The sequence below is a fragment of the Apus apus genome, chromosome 23 (assembly GCF_020740795.1).
Source record: "Apus apus isolate bApuApu2 chromosome 23, bApuApu2.pri.cur, whole genome shotgun sequence".
In the NCBI taxonomy this organism is placed as follows: Eukaryota; Metazoa; Chordata; class Aves; order Apodiformes; family Apodidae; genus Apus; species Apus apus.
The window spans coordinates 1,353,642-1,372,814 of NC_067304.1; the positions used below are offsets into that span (position 1 = coordinate 1,353,642).

The window sequence follows — 19,173 nt, forward strand, 5'->3', positions numbered from 1 at the left end:
AGGATTTCACACTTTGTAACTAAAGAGTGAGAAAATGTGCTTGGGTTTGTCCCTTTTTCATGATTAATTCCTACACCTGGGTGTAAGGAGCAGTGTGGGACATTTTAAAGCATGTATAGTCTCCACTACCAATATCATACATTGTACCAACACCAAAACAAGCAGTTTTAACCACTGCATGGAGCAGTTTTCACTTCAAGAAACTAAAGGTTTAGGTCTCTATTTATTTTTTTTTTATCTTCCACAAATGTAAGCTTTTTAACTGGAAGGAAATTAGACCCTAAGCTTACCAAGCAACACACAAAGCTCAGGTGAATCACCTGAGCACTGCAGGGAGCAGGGAAGCAGCTCAACCCTCAACTCAGCACAAAAACGTCTCATGGTGTCTAACACAAGACTGACCGCAGACCTGCAGCCCCGGAACCTCGGGGATCACCAACGTCACGTGTAAGTCTACAATGGCCAAAAAAAGCAGATAATTGAGGTCACCTCAGCCGCCTGGGATGGACACACCTGCGCTGCGACGGGTGAGGGCAGCAGGCCCAGCCCGCCGGGCTGAAGGGGAAGGGGCTCCCTCAGACCCCTGCAGCAGGCGGGGCCCGGCCGGGGCGGCCAGGCGGCGGCCACCCCACCGGGCCGTGCCGGGGAACCCGCCGGGGGATGCGGGGGAACCCGCCGGGGGATGCGGGAGCTCCCGCCGGGCCGTGCCGGGGCTCCCGCCGGGCCGCCCGCAGCCCCGAGGGGCGGGAAGAGCTGCAGCCCCGCGCCTCAGCGCCCGCCGGGGCGTCCTGCCTTCCGATTGGCCGCAGGGGCTGGCAGTCACCGGGCGTCACCCGCCGCGACCAATGGGAGCACGGAATTCGGGTCGGGGGCGGGGCTGGCGGGGGCCGGGCAGCGTCCCTGGCCGGTGTGGCGCCGCAGGTAGGGCGGGGGGGGGGCGGCCTGAGGGCGGCGGCCGCGCCCGGTCCCTTCCTCCTCTCCCGGTCCCTCCTTCGCTTCCCCCGCCGCTTCCCGCCCCCCAGAGCCCGCGCCCTGAGGGGCCTCGCCGGGCTGGGTCGGTCGGTCGGTCGGTCGGTGGGTGGGAGCGGCCTGGATTCCCGGGGGCGTGAAGAGACCCGGCAGGGCCGAGCCCCCCCGCCGGGCTCCAGCCCCCGCCGGCTCCAGCCCCCGCCGGGCTCCAGCCCCCCCGCCGGGCTCCAGCCCCCGCCGGCTCCAGCCCCGGCAGGGCCGCCGAGGGGGGCTCCGGACCGGGGGTCGGCTCAGTATGGGGGGGTGGTTGGGTCACGGATCCGGGGCGGGGAGGGGGGGGTGGGACCCGGCTCGGAGCCGCCGCAGGTTTAGCCTTGGAAGGGCTGCGGGTGATGTGGAAGGTTTGGGGTGTCTGGGGTGCCTGGCGGGCACAGGGCGGTGGGTGCAGCCGGGCTTGGGGAGCGGGTTTCCAGCCCGGGGCTGCCACCCTCCTCGGTCCCCCCCTCCGAGGCCGTAACCAGGTGTCGGCCCCTCTGCTCTCACCCAGAGCTCTGCTGGGGTTCGGTCCGGATACAGATGCTTTTCGGCAGACGGGTGCTGGGAGCGTGGCTGCTTGTCTGGAAAACAAGCAGCTTTAAGGCATGTGTGCAAGTGCCTCTTGGAACACACACTGTGCCTTGGAAAGAGCTACACGTAAATTGTCCTGCGTGTGGCCCCTGGTGTTTCACACTGCAGGGTGGGTGGATTCTGTCTAGGTGTCATTCCAAGTTTTAATGTTTTAGCTGGTAAGCATGGTCTAATAGATCACGTTTTCCCCTGCTTCTATTAAAAAGGAGAGTTAAAAGCTGTTTGTGTGATCTGAATTCAGTTGCGTGATCTGAATTAAGCTAAAACTAAAATTCCAGGTACACACTTCATTATGGAGTTAAACATTCAAACAAGGAGTAGTTCAAAAACACTTCCAGTAGGGGAGGTGTGTTTATGGCTCAGACAAGTCAGACATTAACCATGATCAACAGCTAAAACCCTAACATGTTAGGGTGTCTCCAAAGGAAGAACCATTGTTTGAGGGGGTTTCTGCTATACTGGGGTGGAAAGTGTTAAGAAATCCTGCAGCAAGCTGACAGGGCTGGAATGCATTTTGATGGATTTTGGCAGGTCAGCTTGTTAGAAGTGGCTGGTGTTTGGTTTAGAGTGGAACTTGGTGTTTACAATCCATAAAATTGATTAAGACTTAGTTCCATTACTGTTTAGAGTGTTGACATAAGATGTAGTGAATGATAGAATATTCCAGTGATGTAAATAATAATGGAATTGTGTTAGGTCATAGAGTATAAGTACCTGGAGTTGGATGTGGGATTATGTGAGCCAGATGGAGCTGATTAATCAAGGTGTAAATTACCTTTCCTGAATAAAGCTGTGCTGAAGTGGCTTTGCAGAGCTGTCCCCAAGGTGGCATTGTGAGGAGTCCAGAGGAGCTACAGAGATGATGGGAGGGCTGGAGCAGCTCTGCTCTGGAGACAGGCTGGGAGAGTTGGGGTGTTCAGCCTGGAGAAGAGAAGGCTCCAGGGAGACCTTAGAGCACCTTCCAGTGCCTGAAGGGGCTCCAGGAAAGCTGGGGAGGGGTTTGGGACAAGGGCAGGGAGGGATGGGATGAAGTGGATGGATGAAAACTGGGAAAGGGGAGATTAAGATGAGACATTAGGAAGAATTTCTTTGGTGTGAGGGTGGTGAGACCCTGGGACAGGTTGCCCAGGGAAGCTGTGGCTGCCCCATCCCTGGCAGTGTTGAAGGGCAGGTTGGATGGGGCTTGGAGCAGCCTGGGCTGGTGGGAGATGTCCCTGCCCATGCAGGGGGTTGGATCTAGATGAGCTTTAAGGTCCCTTCCAATGCAAACCATTCTATGATTCTATGGAAATGTGCCAACCCCTTCAGAATCAAAACTTTGAGTATCAGAAGATGAATGATTTAACATTTATTCTACAGTTCAGCAATGAGGCCACTGTGGACTTGTTGAGGTCACCCTTGCTCTGTGGTTTTCCTGATTCTGTATCTTTTACTGGGGAAAATTGTCGGCAGCAAAATACCCATTGCAGAGCTCCACAAGAGTAAGAGTAACAGGAGATTATGGGGAGTTGCAGAAGTTGAATTGTAAGGAAGTCAGCAACATTTTTGTGGGACTGTGGCAGCTTCAATGTGTGACTGCAGATGGTGGAAGGCTTTTTGATAGGAGTGTTTCTTGGGATCTGTGTGAAGTGCTTCCAGGAGTTTCTGACTGGCATCAGCCTTGATTCAGGGTTAAATGTCTACTTCCTGGGAAAAACAGTGGCAAGTTTGCTAAAAAAGAGAGCTCAGATGAACTTGTTCTGGCTGCGTTCAGCTGAGATCCTCTATCCTGGGTGCAAACTTTTCTTTCCTCAGACTTCCATGATGTCTGCCCAGTGCACCTGGCCGTGTGCCAGCTCCCTGCTGCTGCTGGCTCTGCTGTGCTGCATCCTTTCTCCTCCAGCACAAGCCAGCAAGGTGAGTGAACAGCTTCAGACACAAACACTGAACCATGGTGTGGTACAACAGAGAAGCAACGGTTCTTCTGCAGGAGTTCACAAAAAGAAGGCATGTTAGAGCAGATGGGTGTTTGTGATGTGTAGAGCTGTGAGTGCACGTGACAGTGGCCTCTGCCCTGCCTTCTGCTGTTGTGCTTTGGAGTCTGCATCTTAAAATGGGTTTGAAAAGTACCTGCTGTCTGGAGCAGGAGGTATTGATGTGAAAGAAGCAGCATAGAAAGAAAAGTGTTCAAGGGCAGGTTAGATGGGACTTTGATCAACTTGGCCTAGTGGGAGGTGTCCCTGCCCATGGCAGGAGGGTTGGAACTTCCATCCCAAACCATTCCCTGATTCTATGAAGAGATGTGGTGTGAAGTCCTCTCTCTCCTGGGGAATGTTTTGCCTTCTCCCTCCTCTAGGTGCTGAGGGCAGCAGCAGATGTTCCCATGTTCAGTCACTAATGCCATCTCCTCCTGCTTCTGCAGAGCTCAGAGGACATCCGCTGCAAGTGCATCTGTCCCCCGTACCGGAACATCAGCGGGCACATCTACAACAAGAATGTGTCACAGAAGGACTGGTGAGTTGTGGGCTGAAGCCTGAGGGGTTGGTCCATGAAAGCCAATGCTCCAGAGTTTCCAGCTGGTCCTAAGGAAGTAATTCCCTGCTTGTGCATTTGTAGAGGAAGCAGGTGATGTTCAACCCAAGTGAGGGGTGTTTTTTGAACAGAGATTCAGGAATCTGGGAAGCATGATTCCTGAAGCCGTGGCTCTCAGCAGATGTAGGGTGTGCCCTCCAGTCCCTTTCACCTGAACCAGATCCCTACAAAAGGTGCTTGGACAGTCTATCCCAGGAACTTCAGACTTGCTGAGCAGGGAAGGGACCTTGTAAAACCAAGTCAGTGTCATCAGCATGATGGGAAAGCTGGGACACAGAAAAATTACCCCAGTGCCCTTGCAGAGAGCGCTGGTTTCCACATGTCCTGTTGGTTTCCTGCTGGTTTCCCCATGTCCTGTTGCTGATCTTGGATTCTCTGTGTGGCAGCAACTGCCTGCACGTTGTGGAGCCGATGCCTGTGCCCGGGAATGACGTGGAAGCCTATTGCCTGCTCTGCGAGTGCAAGTACGAGGAGCGCAGCACCACCACCATCAAGGTAACACGGGGCTGCTCCCTGGGCTGGCTCCTCCCTGCCACACCACGCCAGGCTCTGCTGGGCTGGTGGGTTCCTGGAGGAGAGCCCAGAGAGGGGACATAAACCTGTCACAGCTGGTACGTGGTGGTAGAGCCTGGGGCACCGTGACTGAGTCAGGAGGGCTCCTGGCACTGAGGAGCCCAGTCTCCTTTCTGAGGATGTGTGACAGTGCCAAGCACATCTGACTGGGAATCCATCTTGTTGGTGTCCTTTCACACACAGCACATGTCCTGACTTGGCACAGTGAGGACCAGATCAGCATGGTTTAGGCAGTGGTGGCATGTACACCTCATTGGCCTTTCCCCAAGTGCAAGACTTTATTGAGCAAAATTAGAATGAGGGAAGAGAACAAACATCAGAGGCAGCTGTGAAGGAGCTTCCTGGCCTCTGTGGTGTTGCTCAACTACACCACTGATCCTTCTCCACTGTGCTGTCCTTGCCTGCAGGTGATCATCATCATTTACTTGTCCGTGGTGGGGGCACTGCTGCTCTACATGGCTTTCCTTGTGCTGGTGGATCCTCTGATCCGCAAGCCAGATGCTTACACCCAGCCCCTGCACAATGAGGAGGAAAACGAGGTGAGGATGAGCTGCTGGTGCTTGCAGGGTGCACATGGGTGGCTCTGGTCATGATGGTGTTGGGGTGGTAGGGTAACGAGAATGGCTGGCAGGGAAACAGTGTGACACCCTTTGGTCCAGTGTGGGACCAGCACTGTTCCTTTTTGGGCACTGGGTGGTTCCCAAGAGCAAGCTTTCCAGATAGAGCTGGAGGCCTGGTGTTGAGGAGCTCTGAAATTAGGTTCTTCATCAGGACATCTTCAAGGAATCTCAAAACCACTTCTAAATCTCTAAAGGGGGGTGTCAGCAGGCTGGGGCCAGACTTTTCTCAGAGGTGCCCAGTGAGAGGGCATGGGGCAATGGGCACAAACTGGAGCACAGGAGGTTTAAGTTAAACATCAGGAAAAACTTCTTGACTGTGAGGGTGACAGAGCCCTGGGACAGGTTGCCTGGGGAGGTGGTGGAGGCTCCTTCTCTGGAGACATCCCAGACCCATCTGGATGTGTTCCTGTGGGATCTGCTGTAGGTGACCCTGCTCTAGCAGGGAGTTGGACTAGATGACCTCCAGGGATCTTCCAGCCCTGACCACACTGACTGTGTGACAGCTCAGGCCTTGCGCTGCTCCTTCAGTTGACATTTCCCCCAGGGCTGGGCTGCCTCCCCGTGCTGGGGTCTCGTTCACCTTCTCTCTCCCTTGCAGGACACCCACTCCTTGGCCCCGCCCGGCGCCAGAGCCAACACGGTGCTGGAGCGGGTGGAGGGTGCCCAGCAGCGCTGGAAGCGCCAGGTGCAGGAGCAGAGGAAAACAGTTTTCGACCGCCACAAGATGCTGAGCTAGATCTCTGCTGAGCTGAGCAGCACCACTGCCCCGGGGGACAGGGCAGGCACACCAGGTCATCCCTCAGGACACCTGTGGTGTTGGACTGACAGCTCTCACCCTCTGTCTTCACAGAGACAGGCAGAAGAAATCAATTCCTCTGGTTTTGTCCCCTTGCCTTTCCCCTCAGCCCAGAGGCTCCTCAACCCTTGCCCCGCTGAGACCCGCGCTGGTCGCTGGCCCCATGGCTGCCTGCTCATGGTGGGCTCGTGGCCACTGGAGCTCCTGTGCTCAGTGTCCCCCACCTGCCCCCCGTGCTGGGACCGAAGTCTCCATCAGCCCACATCAGAGACAGGGGTCTTGGTACGGAGTGTTGGATGCTGAGTCTTCCTGGGAGAAAAACCATGGAATAATTCTGATGTGGGATAAACTGTGCAGTGCTGCTCCAGGATGGAGAAGTCTTCTCCTCCTCCTCCAGTTTGCACCCCAGTTAATTTGGTGGTGTGGGGCTGAGACATGTGCACAGGGAGGAGGAGGGAGGGGTTCCCTGCCAGTGGTCACCTGCTGCTTGCACTTACCCTGCTGTAAACTGAGCAGATTCCCACCCTGGTCAGTGGCGTCTGTCCAGATTTACACCAGCATAACTGAGACTGCAGCTTCTTTCTGTGTAGGTGTCACAGAACTGATTAGTACATTCACAAGAGACCAACAGGGAAAAGGTTGATTTCCATGTCTACCTTTTCCTGCTTTATACAAACATCCTGGGGAGAAAGCTTTCTGTTTGTAGCCATGTAGGGAACCCTTAATGCTCTCACAGTGGAGTCGGGCATTTGTGTCCAAGAAGTGGGGCAACAGCTTTACTGTTAACACTTGTCTGTGTGTCAGGGCTCTGGAAAGGGCCATTTGTGCTACTCGCAACACTCTGAGAGCTCTGATGGTGCTTGGACTGTGTTGGAGGAAACTGGAGTGATTCTAGAATGTGTACATTGATCCCACAGAGAACACTTGATAATGAATACCAAGAAGATGCTGGAGTTGATGGTATAGCATCTCTGTATTAAATGCAGACAAAGATCTATTATGTGTGGGCTTTTTTTTTCAGGGAAAAATCCCATCACACCAGGCCAGGGGCTCCCAGCACTGAGCTGGGCAGTGGATGCTGCTCTCCAGGCAGTTGATGCAAGACCTACAGACCAAGCTGTGGTTGTGGCACTTGGTTGTCCTGGCACTGCAGGTGGGTCCCTGGCCCTGGTTTGTGCCTATCTATACTGGGAGGATGATACTCTTGCTCCAGGAGAGCTGGGCTAAAACCAGTGGCAAACCAGAACAGTCCTGTCTAAGGTACAAACTACAAGTCTTGTGAGGAGCAGCTGAGGGAGCTGGGGGTGTCCAGCCTGGAGCAAAGGAGGCTGAGGGGAGACCTGCTGGCTCTGCAGCTGCCTGAGAGGAGGTTGGAGCCAGGGGGGTTGGTCTCTGCTCCCCAGGAACAAGGGATAGAACAAGAGGAAATGGCCTCAGGTTGTGCCAGAGGAGGTTTAGATTGGATCTTGGGAACAATTTCTTCCTGGCAAGGGTTGTCAGGCCCTGGCCCAGGCTGCCCAGGGCAGGGGTGGAGCCCTGGAAGGATTTAAATGTGGTGCTGAGGGACATGGTTTAGTGGTGGCCTTGGCAGTGCTGGGCTAACGGTTGGATTTGATGATCTTGAAGATCTTTTCCAACCAAAATGACCCTGGGAAATCTGTGTAAAGGGTCTGGACACAGGCAGGGGCCTGAGCGGAGCAGCCGTGGCTGCCGTGCAGGGACTGAGCTGGTGCGACGGGTCCATCTGGTGGCCAGTGAGACACCAGCGACCACCAGCCGTAGGGTCCTGTTCCCAGCGAGTGGACCCGTTTCTCTGATCCTGGAAAGGTGAGGAGCACCCCCATCCCTTCCTCTGAGAGAACTCAGATGGGGGAGGGATGGCGTTGAAAAGCTGCAAAGAATACCACTGCCTGGCTAATTATTTGATTCGTTAATTAGCTGATTAGCTCTGTCCTGTGCACCATCCTCCCTGGAAGGTGTTTGCTGCCGCCGAGCCTGCAATTCCCAGGCCTCTGCTCCTCCCCACACCCCAGCGTCGCTCCCTGGAGCATCCCCCGAGCAGGCAGGGCCCGGTGGGCTCCATTCCCAGCCCCATCCGTGCCCCACGGCAGCTCCTGCCATCCCCTCCGGAGCCAGGAGGCAGCGCCAGAGGGAGCCAATAATTTAATTCCTTCTCAGAAAATAAGGCAGTGAGAAAAAATAAAATAAAAGAACCTCTTGGTACAAAACCCAGCTGCTTTGCAACCTGCCACGTCCCCGCTCAGGTGCCTTCCACCGTCCAAATGTCGATGCTCTGGATGATGAGCCACTCGCTCTGGTCCCGGGTCACCCGGATCCTCAGGCACTCCACGGGGCCGGGAACACCCTTCTCCAGCCCCCGCAGCTCCAGGGTTCCCTGCTCAAAGGTGCCCACGGTGGTGTAGGCAGAGCAGTCCCGGCCATCGGGCCGTCGCTGCCGGCCCAGCTCCAGCACCCCCGCCCTCAGGACGTCGCCCCGGCGCTCCTGGGAGCCCGTGCGCACGCGGACGCGGGCGACGCGAGCTGGCTGCTGCAGGACGATGGAGAAGACGCTGCCAGCTGCTGGGTCCTTCCCCCAGAAATACCCCTCTGCTGTGCCGTAAGCCTTGAGGGGCTCGTAGTTCTCAAAGATGGACATGCTGGTGAAAAAGGCAGCTGGTGGGTTGTCCGGAAGGTCCAAGGCATCGGCCTGGAACTCGTCGTCCTCCAGCCTGTTGATGGTGCCCTGGAAGGAGGAGTAGAGGCCCATGTGCTGGAAGAGGGAGGGCTTGAAGCGGATGACGTCCTTCTGGGTGAGCAGGAGGCGGAAGTGGGTCAGCAGCCAGTCACAGGGCATCTCCTGGTAGAAGAGGAGGAGGAAGCGAGCCAGGCGTGGGAGTTCACTGGAGCGGTAGAGCTTTCCAATGTAGCCCAGCTTGGAGAACTCAAGGGTGGCCCAGCTGGAGCCTTCCCGGGAAGCCAGCGCCTTGTGGATGGCCGTCAGGAAGGACTTGGCGCACCACACGTCGTCCTCAATCATCAGATAGTAGGAGGAGAGGTTGGCAGCAAAGGCAAAGAGGAAGGCATAGTCCACGTTCTGCTTGGACCTGAACTTCACCCGCTCCTCCGGGTCATTGAAGTTTCTCTTGAGGCCCTTCAGGGTGGGGTAGAACTCTTGGGGAGCATGAATGAGCAGCAGCCGGCCCAGGAGGATGTGGTGAGCAAACTTGCGGGCAATGTCCAGGGCCACACGCGTGTTCCACCCTGGGTCTGCATCAGCCAGGTGCACCACCACCACCATCTCCTGCAGCTCCTCCTCCGTGGACTGCTGGAAGAGGGACTGGAGTGTGGCAGGGAGGTAGTAGCCACGCGGCCGCCGCACCGATGCCAATCCCACCGTCAAGAACTCTGCAAGGCAAAGGGAAGGTGTCAGCAGGCTGAGGGGGGACCTGGCAGGCACCATAATGAGGTTTCTCCCTGGAAGCCACAAGGAAGGGGCTCCAAGAAGTTTTCCACGGCCAACCTGCACGGTTGCCTCCAAGGCTGGCAGGTGCCTTCTGAAGCTGAAGCCCCCAGCGTCCCAGGGGGTGCCCAAAACTGGACCAAATGACGAGGAGAGGAAAGGATGAGAAGTCAAGAAATATTTGGGGAAAGCACCTTAAACCAAGCCCACCTGGGGAAGGAACAGTGCAGAGACAGTCTGTGGGGCCGGGCTGGTCTCAGGGCATGGCTGCACATCCTGGAAGCCCCTACATACTCCAAACCTCATGGAGATGTAACCACACCGGGACAAGGCATCCTCTGCCCTCCCCACAGCCCAGCTGGGGTAGCATTTGTTGAGCTTTGCTGCAGCTTCTGGCCCTGGTGTGCCCAGCAGCATGTGTGTACTGGGCCTCTGGTTTCAGCACAGATTCCTGTGGGGCTTCCTAAGCTCCTTCCCATGGTTTTTACATGTGAGTGAGTCCAGAGGAGCCACAGAGATGATTCAAGGGCTGGAGCAGCTCTGCTCTGGAGCCAGGCTGGGAGAGTTGGGGTGTTCAGCCTGGAGAAGAAAAGGCTCCAGGGAGACCTTAGAGCACCTTCCAGTGCCTGGAGGGGCTCCAGGAAAGCTGGGGAGGGGCTTGGGACAAGGGCAGGGAGGGATGGGATGAGGGGGATGGATGAAAACTGGGAGAGGGGAGATTAAGATGAGACATTAGGAAGAAATTCTTTGGTGTGAGGGTGGTGAGAGCCTGGCCCAAGTTGCCCAGGGAAGCTGTGGCTGCCCCATCCCTGGCAGTGTTGAAGGGCAGGTTGGATGGGGCTTGGAGCAACCTGGGCTGGTGGGAGGTGTCCCTGCCCATGCAGGGGGTTGGATCTAGCTGATCTTTAAGGTCCCTTCCAACTCAAACCACTCCGTGATTTTATGATATGATTCTGTGAATTGCTTTTTGTGCTTCTCTCCAAGAACTTGACCTGCATCTCTCACACCATGCCATTGTCCAGGTGGTCTAGCCAGCCCCACCATCTCCACCTTCCTCACTGGAGAGCAGGAAACTCTATCCCAGGGAGATGGGATCTCAGTCACCCACTCCACAGAGATCTGGGAAACCCAGAATGTCTGTGGTCACCCCAGTCCTGAGGTGCAGCAGAGGCATGGATGACACTTGGAGCATGCTGACCTTCCTCCAGCCATCCATCTAAGCCACAGCCCTGCCCAGTCTGGGGTCCCAGAGCCACTCACTTTTGTGGGGTGACAGGGAGCCAGCGAGGAGGTTGTAGGAGATGTTGTGGAGTGCAGAGAGGTCATCTGTGTCCCTTAGGATGCGCAGGGCTCCTTCTGGCTGCAGCATCTGCAGGACTGTGCCTGGGGCCAAGCCGCCAAGCTCCACCTGGATGGGAGCCACAGGGAGCTGGGTCAGATCCCAAGAGGACCATGGACATGTGAGCAAGGAAGAGGGACCCTGTCATGCCCTCCCAGCTCCTGGATCAAAGGTGCTCAGGTCAACCCCAGGGAGAGGAGAAGGCAGAGCTGGGGCTTGAGGGTGATATGGGGCAGGGAAGGGGTTGAGCTGGGGTTGACGTGGGGCAGGTGGGGATGGAGGGAGCTCCAGCAGCTCCTCCAGTGGGACATCACTGGTGGGAGACTCACCTCCAGGGGATCCTGTTCCTGCCGAGTGCCCCCATGGAGGAGGAGGAGGAGGAGGAGGAAGGAGGCTGCGAGCGCAGCCGTGAGGGAGCGCCTGAGGGAGCATCGCATGGCAGCGGCCGCAGACTGGGGAGGAAGGGGCAGGTCAGGACAGGGCACAGCTCTGGGAAACCCAGCAGCCCCTGGACAGGGGGGTGGGCAGCACATGGATGCACTCCTGGAGCTAACCCCTCTGCCCAGAGCACCCAGGGCTGCTCCCCCCGGGTGGCCACAGGACGTCAGGAGGCACCGAACACCATCCCCTTTGGACAGGCAGGGCAGGACACCCCAACCCAGCCAGGAAAAAAAGATCCACCAGGTACCAAACCCACCCCCAGCCCTGCCTTGCAACACCCTGCACAGCAACCCTGGAGCTGCAGGCAGGAGAAATGCAGGTGACACCTCAGGGAAGGCTTTTGGGTCAAGGTGGCACCCCAGGACAGTCACCAAGCCCTGGGAAATGCCCAAGTCTCCCCCGGCTGCTCTTCCAGCATCACAAGGATGGAGCAGCTCCCCTGGTGCTCCCTGTCTCCAGGCAGCCACTCACCCTGCCCCAGCCACCTCCTGTGCTTTGTAGGTCACAAGAGCTGTCCTCGAGGAGGGAGAGTGTCACCTTCAAGGAATTCATGCTGCCCTTGAGATACTTTGCCTTGCAGCCGGGGCGTGGCGGGAGCCTCAAGGCCTCCAGTGTTTGCCTGGGGTTTTTCCATTACAAATACAGCGAGTGCCCAGCCAGCCCCATCCAACTGGTCACAGCTTTGGGTCAAAGCACCTTTGAATGCAGAGCTGGAGGGAAAGCCCCCCCGAGCCGTGGGGTAAAGCAGGGAGAAAGCTGCCAGCCCTCCTGCTGGGCTCCACCAGGACCTCTCTGTGGACACACCACTGCATCCATCGCCTGCCACTTGGCAGCAGATGCTCCCAGTCCACCCAGAGTCCCCATACTGCTGCTGCCCTCGAGTGTGTGCTGATTATTTTAAGGAGAAACCCTGTTTTCCTGCTCAGAAGACCTTTTGGGGGTTGTTAGCATCTCACCAGGCCGGTGTGGGTGCAGCAGCCAGCGCTGTCCTTGGCACTGACCTGACCGTGCAGGGCTCGTTATTCAGAGATAAGCAATTAACCCAGAGTGTGCTGCTGCCCCCAGGGAGGGCTGGCCTGAGCTGTAACCTCCCCAAGACCTGTCTGGGCCAGGGACAGCAGAGGAGCCACCCGCCCTGAGCTCTGGCCCAGCGGTGGCCGAGCTCTGGTTATCGCTGGGTCTTCAAACCACTTGGGGAGGCAACAAGTTCCTGGACACAACAGGGAGTGAGGAGAACTGGGGCTGCCACTGCCAAGAGCCAGCCCAAAGTACCCCAGCCTTTCCTTCCCCCAGTGGGGACACTGGCAGCTTACTGGATTAGAGGGGAACAGCTTTGGGGACCCAGCCCAGGCCACGGGGACATCATGCCCCAAAGCCACCCTGGAGGTGGATCTCCAAGCCTGGACCTCCATGACCTGTTGTGGTGCAGCACCAAGGCCGCAGGGTGAGCCAGCAACAGCCAGGCCTGCCACCTGGCCACAGGCTGGCACTAGTTATGCTGTGGGTGGCCAAAGGTTCTTCTGGCTGCCAGGAGAGCATCTGGCTGCCAGCTGCCCTTCCTGGGTGGAAAACAAGGTGCTGATCAGCCCCAGCTCCCATGGATTGGGAGCAGAGAGCCTGTGGGGAACTGGGGGTCACACACACCTGGCCCCTCTGGCACTGCAGGCTTAACAGAACAGAAGGTACCAAATGCTGCTCCATAATTAGCCCCCTAATTGGGCTTCTGATTTTTTGCCTCCCTGGAGAAACAAAGCAGCCCAGGCAGATGGGCACAACCAAGGGCCTTGCCACTGTGGGCACCTCACAGGGATGCAGCATCCTCCTGGCTCCTGCTCCAGGTGCCTTCATGGAGCATCCCTGTCCCTGCTGCTGCCCCACAGCTCAGCCCCCTGCCGGGGATGTCCTCAAAAGCCACCCCCCGTGGTGCAGCTGCCTGCCCAGAGCTGTTCACCCAGAGCCAGATGAACTCCTCCACTTGGTTAGGAAACTCCCAAACGGGCTGCGTGACGCAGCAGCCGTGACTCAGTCCAGCAGTGGAGGGGAAGGAGAAGGAGTAAATACTCGGCCACGGTCCCGTGAGGGCTGCGAGGAAGGGCCGGATGCTCCCCGTGTGCAGGCGGCTGCAGCTGCTTCCTCTGGCTCTGGGGAGAGTGGGGCTGTGCTCGGGGAAAGCGGAACAACCAGGGCTCAGCATCCCCCCCGCCAGCCATGCCTGTCCATGCCAGGGGAAACTGAGGCACTGAGAAAGGCCGCACCTCACCCAGCGGGGTAAGCTCCAGGTTTCCCGCGGCGCGGGTCAGTGCCCGTCACCCCCTCCCAGGGGGGTCCCCGGGATGGAGAGGGACAGGGTGGGACCCAGCCCCAGCAGCCACCCCTTGATCAAGTGGAGGAGGTGGCACCTCGTGGCAGCACCACGTCCCCGATGGGCACATCACGGCTGGGTGGGATGGGGACCTCCTGGGCACCAGCCTGGGACCCAGCCCCACGCTCTGTGGGGGGTCTTTGCTCCCAGGGTCACCCCGCAGGGAGGAAGGAGGAGAAAAGCTGCGTTTTGGTAGATTTGGGCTCTGGGAGCCAAAGCTTTAGGCCAAACCACGTGTCCCACAGCCCCGCAGCACCGCAGGGTCCCCGCGGGCAGTTTGACAAGGGGACACCCGATCCAGCGCCCTGACAGCCCGTCCCCCCGCCCTCGTCCCTCCGGGTCCCCGGGAAGACCCCGGCCCAGGCCACCCCTCGCCCGCGCAGCCCGGGCCGTGGCCGCGGGGCTGCCCCGTGCCCAGCTCCGCTCCCGACGGGGCGGCAGCGACTCACGGCTCCGCGCAGCCCGGCGGGCGCTCGGCGCGGCAGCCTCCCCAGGGCTCGCTGGACTCTGCTTTCTCGCTCGGCAAAGCCCCACCCCGAGCCCTCGCCTGCCTCCCGCAGAGGAGGAGCGTCCGCCGGGCTCTCCTGCCCTCGCAGCGAACCCGCGGGGCTCCCGGCTGGGCCGGGGTGCGGGGCTCCCGGCGCATCCCGCGCTGGCTCCGGCCGCCCCCCGCGGGCAGGGGCAGCCCCTCCGAGGGCTCTACCCAGGCCCCAGCGACCCAGATGCCCCCGCAAACCCCGCCACGTCGGTGGCACCAGGGTGCAAACCGGCCCCGCGCTGGGCCGGGAGCCTGGGGACACGGAACCGGCCCAGCTTTTTTGCCCCCCTTTATTTTCCAGCCCTTTTGCTGAGATGGCAGAAACCTCCAGGGCTGCCAGAACCAGCCCCCCCCCCAGCACCCCAAGCCAGGGCAGAGCTGCCAGGATCCCCACCTGGATGAACCCCCCCCTCATGGCACCACAGCACCCCTGCACCCCCCAGTTCCTCACTGGAGTGTTGGGTGACACAGCCCTGGCTGGGGACAAAGCTTCTTCCCCCCCTGTGAGCCTATGTGAGTCATGTAGGACCTTTCCCTTGGCCCAGTACGGCCCAGTTTGTTCCAGCTTCTCCACCCTCCAAGCCTCATTTCTCTCCCGTCACTTCCCTCCTCCAGCCCCAGCAGGAGCACAGCCCCGGAGCCCCCACGAGGCACCCAACAGCTTCACCTGCACCCAGCTCAGACCAGGCACTCCTCACCTCCTCCCAGCATGGCAGCTCACCCCAAGACTCCTCCCTTCCATCCCATCCTCCCCACTTATCTGCACCAAGGCGTGGGTCCCATTTCACTCCTCTCCTCACTGACCTGGACCTCTCCTACCTTCACAAAGATCCCAACGTCTCTTCCCAGGCTCCTTCTTCTACAAATCCCCCACAACACCTTCTATTCCCTGCTGCTCACCGGAGGTGCAGATGGAACCACTGCCCTTGGTCACACCTGTGAGAACAAATTGGGCTGTGGAGAGAGAAGGCAGAGCAGGAAATGGACTATGGTGCTGGGAAGGAGAGGAAGACACGTCAGCAGGTACCCAGATCTACCAGCTTTCACTTCTCCCACACCGTTTGATTTTTAAATCCTGAAATTCCCATCACAGGATGCCAGTGGCTCTGTCCCCACAGGGTGCTGGGGGGAGGTCCTGCTGGCATGGGAGCAGGGACAGTTGGTGTTTGCAGCTGGGCAGGGGCTGCAAGACACCAGGAGGGCTGAGGGAGCGGGGACAATGTGACCAGCAGAGATTTGCTGCTCAGTCACACTGGGAAGGGCTGTGGGGCTGGGTGGCTCCCGTGGGGTGTCCAAACAATCATCAGCAGCTGCAGGATGGGGAGGGCTTTTCTCATCACAGACGCCCCTTGATCCCCATCCCTGCACAGGAAGGAACTGGGGCTTGGTCCTTCCTGCCCTGACAGGAAGGAAGGGGAGGGTGTGGGGGCCACAGCACCCTGAGGCCCCCACGGCTCCTGGGTGTGACAGGTTCCTTGGGGGGAACACAGAGCACTGCTGGGGGGTGTGGCTGGGCCACCACAACCCCTCTTTGGTCCCCAAGTGCCACCTTGGTGTGCAAAGCTAGGGCAGGATTTGAGCCTCTCCCAGCACATCCATGAGCCTGTCTGGAGTAGGAAAAGAATCCAGGACACAACCCCCAGTGTCCACCATGATGTGGTCCTGGGTCCTCCTGCCCTCCAAGCAGGTCTGGCAAGCACAGCCTGAGCCAGCCCAGCCCAGCCCATCCTCTCCTTGTGCTATGGGGAAAATCCCAGATCCTGGTTGGGGTGCTGGAAAAGGGACCCCCCACCTGTGTCCCCCTGCAAGGGCCATGGCACAGCCTCAGCACCCAGGCACAACCTAGGGTCCTGGTCCCCAGAGCTGCTCACAAACCTCCCTCTGGCCCCAGACCTGGTGCTCATGCTTTCTGCTCACTGCATGATAGTAACAGTAATAATAAATAAGATTTTCCCTGGGGAATAATGAGGTGGTTTAAATGGGGCTAAAAGGCCCATTTTTGTCCCTTTCAACTGAAATACTCTATTTTTGCTTGTTCTTGGAATAAACTGGAGTAGAGAGAGAAGCCCAGGGTGCAAAGGTTGTTTTTAGAGGGGCACAAGGCTGCATGAGCACAGACCCAGCCTCTGGAGGGGGGAGGACCAGTCCTCCCAGTTGGGGCCAGAGCAAATCACCGGGGTGGGACAGGGACAAGGGGATCCCTCCACTCCTCACCTTGCCTCACCTCAGCTCCCAACACCTGATCCCAGCAGGAGAGGGGCAGGGTGAGGTGGGGGGGTGGCCAAGCCTCCCCCTTTTCCCTGGGGAAACCTGAGAGCTGGGCAGGATCCACTTACAGCCCTTCTATTATTCAGGAGCCTGGAGGGAAAACAGGGCCCCAAGCAGCAGGGAGAGCACCTGGGCTCCTGCTGCTGACCTGGGGCTCCCCTTCCACACCATCCTTTCGAGTCACATCCTACAGGAGAGGGTGATTATCTGGCACCAAACTGCCAGGGTCTCCTACCCAGAGCCCTGGCAAGGACAGTAGAGACCCGTTGTGTTGTGGCATCACCACATCCCACCTCTGGAAAACACAGAAAAGGCTATTTTTTTTCAGCAAGAGGGAGCTTGAGGTTGGACAGGAGGAGGAAATTCTTTGCTGTGAGGGTGGTGAGACCCTGGCCCAGGTTGCCCAGGGAAGCTGTGGCTGCCCCATCCCTGGCAGTGTTGAAGGGCAGGTTGGATGGGGCTTGGAGCAGCCTGGGCTGGTGGGAGGTGTCCCTGCCTGTGCAAGGAGGTTGGATCTAGATGATCTTTAAGGACTCTTCCAACCCAAACCATTCCAACGTGGGCAAGAGGAGCCCAGGCTTTGCAGCATCCCTGCCACCTTGCTGGCCTCCCTCCATGGACCACACCAGGTCCCTGGTCCTGCCAGCCCTGCTGACCCACATGGCTGTGCCACCAGCAGTGCCAGGTTTGCTGCTTCCAAGGGAAAAGTCTGAAAATGTTTCTTCTATGTTTTATACATTTCAGCCTTGGAAAAGGTTGGCATGGGAGGGGCACCTTTTTGGGTTAGGGACATCTGTCCATATTTAAACATCCCTATTTCACACTGCAAGTCTGCTGCCAGCAGGAAACATCCCATCAACTGATCCTGCTGTGACAGCCTGAGCCACCTGCTCGGGCCACAGCAGAGGAGCAGCTTCCCAGGGCAGTGACAGGCTGAGCCACTGAGAGCCACTCGCCCTCTGGAGGCTGTGGGTGCTGCTGGAGCACCCCTGCCCCAGAACATGAAGCACATCCTGGACAGGCCAGGTTCCTGCTCTCACAGCTGTCAGAAACATGCAGCCCTAGGACTTGTTCTGAATTTCTTCACAGAAGGAAGAGCAAAGCCCAGGGTTCCCTTCCCCAGCTGGGGCAGCTCTGGGCAGGGGTTCAGGCAGAGCCCAGCCCACCCCAGCCCCCTGCCAGCCAGCCCTGAGCTGAGAGCTGACCAGCTCTGCTCCCACCCTGTGTCCCCACCCTGGGCACAGCACAAGAAGCCACCACCAGGCACACGGAGCAGCTGTCAGGGAGGAGCTGTCAGGGTAGGCAGCAGGAAAGGCCTGGAAGCTCCTGCCAGGATCAGGTCCTGCACAGGATGGAACCCACGCCTCCCAGGGGAGCACAGGCCAGCCGAGATGGAGCTCCTGACCCACACAACAGGCACCTGCCACCAGACCAGATTTCACTTCCTGAACTCCAGTGGAAAACCTCCACCACAGGACCTCTGCAGACTCATCTCCATGTTCAGCAATGTTTAATCCCACCACCAGATTGTGACTCCCAGCAGGAACCTGTTGGCCCTGCTCTCTGCACCACCAAGGCAGCCACAGCTCAGACCAGGCTCCTGTCACAGGACCCAGCTTCATTATCACACTTGCAGCACATTTTTCTTGCCCTTCATCTCTGCTTTTACTAATCTGGTTTCCCAGCTTACCTGTTGGCATCAACACGTGTGCAGCAGCAGAGAAAAAGGGACCTGTGAAGCAGGAGTTTTCCCAAATGCTTTTGTTTGAAGTCAACATCACAGGCTCTAGTGCAGATCCGAGTAGGGGACAGATGTCCTGGGTGGTGATTTAGTGGCAGAGGCACGAGCAAGGAGCTCCTGGCAGGCCATGCTAAATTCATACCAAGAAGGCAGAAGTCCCTCTCTCCTTCCAGAAGCTTCACTACACGTTACAAATGGAAAAGCAATGATCAGCAACTCCTGCTTGAGACGAAGCAGGACTGAGTGGCTCATCACTGACAGGCAGCAAAACTCCCTCTGGACACAACACACTGTGCTCTTGGCAGGCCCAGTCTCTGTGCCCCTCTCCCTTCTCAGTCAGCCCAGAGACACAAAGTTTCAGGGCTGCCTCTTCCTCACAGAAATGAATTTCTTGAGGCAAAAGCCAGATCACTGATTGCTTCCAAGCTTTCCAGAGCAAACACTCCTCCACTGCTCTTAGAGAAGACAGAGTCACATCCTTCATCACTTCAGTTATTTTAGTGCATCCCCTCCATCTCCTCTCCCTCCCTGTTTAACTTCTCTGAACAGCACCTTCTGGTTTTAAAGGTTTAGATCTTCTTTTCAAAGAGAAAACATCAGCGTGAGAACTTGGAAGAATATTTACATTCAAGAAAGACATTTGCCTTCCAACTCCTCTTTGAAAGAATCCCTTTGTTTGATCGCTCCTGCTTTTATCTTTCCTTAAAATTCAGATCTGTTGGGCTGTGAATCAGCACTGCTGTTGATCACTGCTGCTTTGCCTGCTGCCTCTCAGGCACTGAAACACCACACTGTGTTCGTGCTGCACTAAAGCAAACATGGATTTTGTTTGTAAATTGTTCCTGGTCAGATTAAAGCTCCAAGCAAA

The 19,173-nt window shown here is 57.7% G+C and overlaps 2 protein-coding genes across 8 annotated transcripts; one reads left to right on the forward strand and one right to left on the reverse strand.

Annotated features, from left to right (window-relative positions):
- Positions 1 to 495: 495 nt before the first annotated feature.
- On the forward strand, positions 496 to 7,151 carry TMEM9 (transmembrane protein 9). Of its 3 annotated transcripts, none has more exons than XM_051639287.1 (6): positions 496 to 527; positions 3,391 to 3,492; positions 3,998 to 4,089; positions 4,554 to 4,662; positions 5,148 to 5,279; positions 5,959 to 7,151. In XM_051639287.1, the coding sequence occupies exons 1-6, from the start codon at positions 504 to 506 to the stop codon at positions 6,094 to 6,096; spliced, it is 597 nt and encodes a 198-aa protein (XP_051495247.1). In that variant the 5' UTR covers positions 496 to 503; the 3' UTR covers positions 6,097 to 7,151. The 3 variants fall into 3 exon arrangements, with proteins under 3 accessions (XP_051495247.1, XP_051495248.1, XP_051495246.1); XM_051639288.1 differs by lacking the exon at positions 496 to 527 and adding an exon at positions 888 to 921; XM_051639286.1 differs by lacking the exon at positions 496 to 527 and having other exon boundaries at positions 2,652 to 3,492.
- A 375-nt stretch (positions 7,152 to 7,526) lies between these two features.
- On the reverse strand, positions 7,527 to 19,141 carry LOC127393780 (alpha-1,6-mannosyl-glycoprotein 4-beta-N-acetylglucosaminyltransferase-like). 5 transcript variants are annotated; one of them, XM_051639226.1, is made up of 5 exons: positions 18,255 to 19,141; positions 15,197 to 15,250; positions 11,285 to 11,407; positions 10,877 to 11,024; positions 7,527 to 9,561 (listed from the first exon to the last, which is right to left on the reverse strand). In XM_051639226.1, exons 3-5 carry the CDS (start codon positions 11,390 to 11,392, stop codon positions 8,417 to 8,419), a joined length of 1,401 nt encoding a protein of 466 aa, XP_051495186.1. In that variant the 5' UTR covers positions 11,393 to 11,407; positions 15,197 to 15,250; positions 18,255 to 19,141; the 3' UTR covers positions 7,527 to 8,416. The 5 variants fall into 5 exon arrangements, with proteins under 5 accessions (XP_051495186.1, XP_051495185.1, XP_051495187.1 ...); XM_051639225.1 differs by having other exon boundaries at positions 15,101 to 15,250; XM_051639227.1 differs by lacking the exons at positions 15,197 to 15,250; positions 18,255 to 19,141 and adding an exon at positions 14,208 to 14,255.
- Between the last annotated feature and the right edge of the window lie 32 nt (positions 19,142 to 19,173).